General features: G+C 54.6%; 1 protein-coding gene across 1 annotated transcript; it reads left to right on the top strand.

Moving 5' to 3' along the window:
- Nucleotides 1-2,663: 2,663 nt before the first annotated feature.
- On the top strand, nucleotides 2,664-4,150 carry POSPLADRAFT_1060349 (hypothetical protein; the record flags this gene model as incomplete). The annotated part of the gene is made up of 3 exons (XM_024481252.1): nucleotides 2,664-2,672; nucleotides 3,381-3,684; nucleotides 3,741-4,150. The coding sequence occupies 3 exons, from the start codon at nucleotides 2,664-2,666 to the stop codon at nucleotides 4,148-4,150; spliced, it is 723 nt and encodes a 240-aa protein (XP_024335305.1).
- Between the last annotated feature and the right edge of the window lie 66 nt (nucleotides 4,151-4,216).

The raw sequence follows: 4,216 nt of genomic DNA, 5'->3' as shown, positions 1-4,216 counted from the left end.
GTGGCAACTGCTTTGCCCAATCATCCTGCCTGTGGCTGGTGAACGCACGCAGGTACTGCTCGATCTCCTGGTTCCAGCGCTCAGTCTGGCCATCTGTCTGGGGATGGAACACTGTGGACAGCGCTGGCTTGATTCCCAGACCCTTGTACACCACATGGAGATACTTTGAAGCAAACTGGGGACCTCGGTCTGATATGACCTTGGCTGGGGCCCCATGATGCTTGAATACGTCGCGGATGTACAGGTCTGCCGCACCTTCTGCCGTCAGAGTCTCATGACAGGCCAAGAAGTGGACCTGCTTTGTGAAGCGGTCGGCGGTAACCAGGATCGAGTCGAATCCATCAGACTTTGGCAGGCCGACGATCATATCGGTCGTGATGATCTGCCACGGGCACTCGGGGATCTCGTTTGGCTTCAGCGGACCCTGGGGTTTGGCTGGGAATGTCTTGGTACGGTTGCACACGTCGCAGGTGCTTACGTACTCATTGACGAATTTAGACATCCCAGGCCACCAGTAGTTCTGTGACACGAGCTCCAGGGTTTTGGCACGGCCGCCATGACCGGCGATCGGCGAGTCGTGGTGGATCTTGACTATGTCCTGCCGGAGCTCCGCGTTCTTTGGGATGTACACGCACCCACGGAACAACAGAAGCCCTTGTTCGGCATTCCACTCCTCAAAACCCCTTTGCAGTCGGGGCGGCCTGAGGTCCTGTACCTTTTCAAGTGCCTCGGCCACCTCCCGATCCTTCTCCGAACACTCCCTGATGCGCTTCAGAAGCGACTGATCAGCTGTCACCGAAGCATGGCCGCGTCTGACAGAGGCGATGCGAAATCTTTCCGGTTTGAGAACCACTTGATCGGTGTTATCGTCCTCATTGCCGATCTGGTGGTCTGACCGACGAGACAAGGCATCAGCCTTTCCATTCAACGCTCCGGCCTTGTGTGTGATGCGGAAGTCGAAGCGAGCCAGGAATAGCGACCATCGCGCTTGACGACGCGTGAGGTGCTGGGACGTGCGCCAATATTCGAGGTTCTTATGCTCGGTTATGATCTCGAACTGATTGGGTAACCCCTCGAGATAGTGGCGCCAATTGTCTAGTGTCTCAATGATCGCGAGTATCTCCTTATCGTAGATCTCGTAGTTATGCTGGGCAGGGTCCATAGCGTGAGATCTGAAGGCAATAGGGTGCCATTTGCCATCGTCCTGCTTCTGCATCAACACGCCGCCGGTGGCATAGCCTGAGGCATCAACCTCGATGCGCGTTTCTCGGTTAGCATTGTACAGCGCCAGGACTGGAGTCGTTGCAAAGAGCCGCTTGAGCTCGTCGAAGGCGTGCTGCTCTTCCTCACCCCAATGCCATGGGTCATTCCCTGTGAGCCGGTCGAGTGGTCGCGAGATCTTAGCGAAGTCCTTGATGAAGCGGCGGTAAAAGTTGGAGAACCCCCGGAACTTCTGAATATCTTTTTTGTTCCGGGGTACCGGCCACTCATTGATTCCTTTTAGCTTCGCGGGATCCATTGCCACCTCATTGCCACCGAACACATAGCCGACGTAGTCGACCTTGGGAACGTCCCACTTGCATTTCTCAGGCTTCAGGAATAGATTGTTGTCCTGGAGACGACGCAGAACCTCGCGTGTGACCTTCTCATGTTCCTCCTTGTTGGTGGAGAAGATGAGTATATTGTCCAGGTACACAAGGATCTTTCCGCCGATGATAAGATCATGGAAGATCTCATTCATCATGGCCTGGAAGGTCGCAGGGGAATTGGTGAGGCCGAAGAACATCACCAGAGGTTCATACAGCCCCGGTTAGTTACGAAGGTGGCTTTTCATTTGTCACCGGCTTTGATCCAGACATTGTTATAGCCCCACCTGACGTCAAACTTGGTGAAGAGCGTGGCTCCGCGCAGTTTATCTACCATCTTGGCGATCAACGGCAGCGGATAGCGATTCTTGACGGTGATCGCGTTCAACCGGCGGTAGTCCTGCACGGGTCGAAGTGTCCCTTCTTTCTTTTTGATGAAGAAGAAAGGGGACGAGATGGGCGACTTTGATTCCCGTATGTAGCCCTTTGCCAGTTGCTCCTTGAGGAACTTGTCAAGCTCCTCCTGCTCGTTGTTTGACAGGGGATACACCTTCAAATGGAATGTCAAATAGCCGGGCACGAGTTCAATCGCGTGATCATAAGGCTTCCTTTCGGGTAGCCGTTCTGACGCTTCTTTGGAGAAGACGTTCAGGAACTCGTGGTACTGTTTAGGTACCGACTCCTCAGCGGTGATAGGTGCCAAGCCCCTCCGGGCCCCGATTCACCTCTTTTTGGCAGTCGCATCCCGCCCGGCACTTCGACTCAGTCTCCCACCACTTCAATTTCACCTTCGACGGTCTTCGACACCTTCGACGGTGCGTGACTCTTACTCGAAGCTCGGCACAGTCGTCCCGATGCCTCGCGCATAAATCTCGGGACATCTCCCGCATTCGGCGAACAATAGGGCCACTTGACGCCGCTCGGCCAAGCGCGCGCATCGCTCCATGCCACACCGACGTAGCCGGTCTTTCCCGATTAGGTATCGAACCTCGCGACATGCCTTCAACGACGGACACCGGTCCGAAGTAGCCATATGTTGCTCTTTATCTCCGCGTTCGGCATGACGTCACTCTACCAATGGACTTGGTGTGTGCCCCTCGGTGAGGCAGCTTCTTGAGGAACAATGCAAAGCCCCTTGTACCAGTGTGCCACTTTCGATAGTCGTAGTGTCCTGTGTAGTATAAATTCTGTCGTACTTCTCTCCAAAAATGAAAAGATCCGGTTCCCCCCTCGAGTTCAGAGCTCATAAGTCGAGTTCACCCTGCGTCTAAGTCCTCAACTGCGTCACTTTGTCCCTCACTGCGTAACCTCGAAACCTCGTCCACTGTGTTTACTCGTCGATACCGTCTCGACGAACCCTTCGACTTCGACTATTGTTGAAGAAACTGTGAACCGCGTCCTAGCTAAGTCCCCCCCCCTTCGAGTTGTGTCCCTTCCTTCTACGATACATCAAAGAGCTCTGCCGAGCTTCGATCGTCTCCACTAACCACCCCCAGCCTCCGAGTAGCTTCGGCGACGTGTCGAAGCCACCTCGTACCTTCCCTAGCATTTGTAGCTTTTTCTGAAGGCGTTTCTCGTGTTCACTCGAACCGCGGGACACCTTGCTGCTAACTCCCCTCTCATTAGACTATAATCCGTCTCTCTAGTCCCTTTAGGTCGCACCCAGGTTAGGGGTTAGGGTTTCGTAGGTCATATCATTTCTGGAGCCCACCGCGAGGGGATCTCAGGCAAGAATTCGCTGCTTTCGGGTTTCCGAAAACGTCTCCAGTAGTCACCCGCTCACAAGTGCGTGAGGCTGCTAGCCACAGCGCCGCCGAGAACCTCGACAGCTCCTCTAGAACGCAATCGACTCCCTCTCCAACAATTCCCGGTGACTTCGACCGCGACGAGGAAGACGAGATAGACCAAGAACTCCAGGACGACTTCGACGAAGAACCAATCCCTTCGACCGCCGAAGAACGCACTTCGTCCCCCGAGCTTCTAGGCCTCACTACTTCCGACTACGACACTTCGACTCCTGAACTTTTCGAACGATCCAGTTCTTCGCCCGAACCCGAGGATCCATCCCATCTACTTCGAATCTCGTACTTCCGACTCCGTCTTCTGTTTGCACCCACGCTCAGCCGCCCATCGCATCCTCTTCACGACTTTCAGTCATACCTACATCCGACCTGGCACCTCCGCCACCATTAGCACCTTCGAACGCAGCTTCGAACTCCAACCCCGCACCACCCGCTCCTACGATTCCTTCGACTACTACCATGTCCTCTTCGAGCCCAGCTTCTACTACCACTACAAACATGAGTCAGAACATGAACACACCATTGATGCCCCCGCGCGGTCATTCGACGGCACCAAGCTTCGACCCGTCGGAAGTCCGTTCGCTTCGGCGTTACTTCCAGGACCTCGAAGCATTGTTCACCCGGTGTCAGATTACCGACGAAGCAGCCAAGAAACAGTGGGCTGTTCGGTACCCTTCAATTGACGTTGCTGACTTATGGGAAACCATCGAGTCCTTCATCGACGTAGCCAAGAGCTACAACGACTGGAAAGCCGACATATGAGCACTCTATCCTGGCGCCGACGATACAAGAAAGTGGTCGCTGGCAGACATGGATCAGCTCATCGGA

The sequence above is a fragment of the Postia placenta genome (genome assembly GCF_002117355.1).
Source record: "Postia placenta MAD-698-R-SB12 unplaced genomic scaffold POSPLAscaffold_14, whole genome shotgun sequence".
Lineage (NCBI taxonomy): Eukaryota > Fungi > Basidiomycota > Agaricomycetes > Polyporales > Adustoporiaceae > Rhodonia > Rhodonia placenta.
This window is presented reverse-complemented; position numbering and strand designations above follow the sequence as displayed.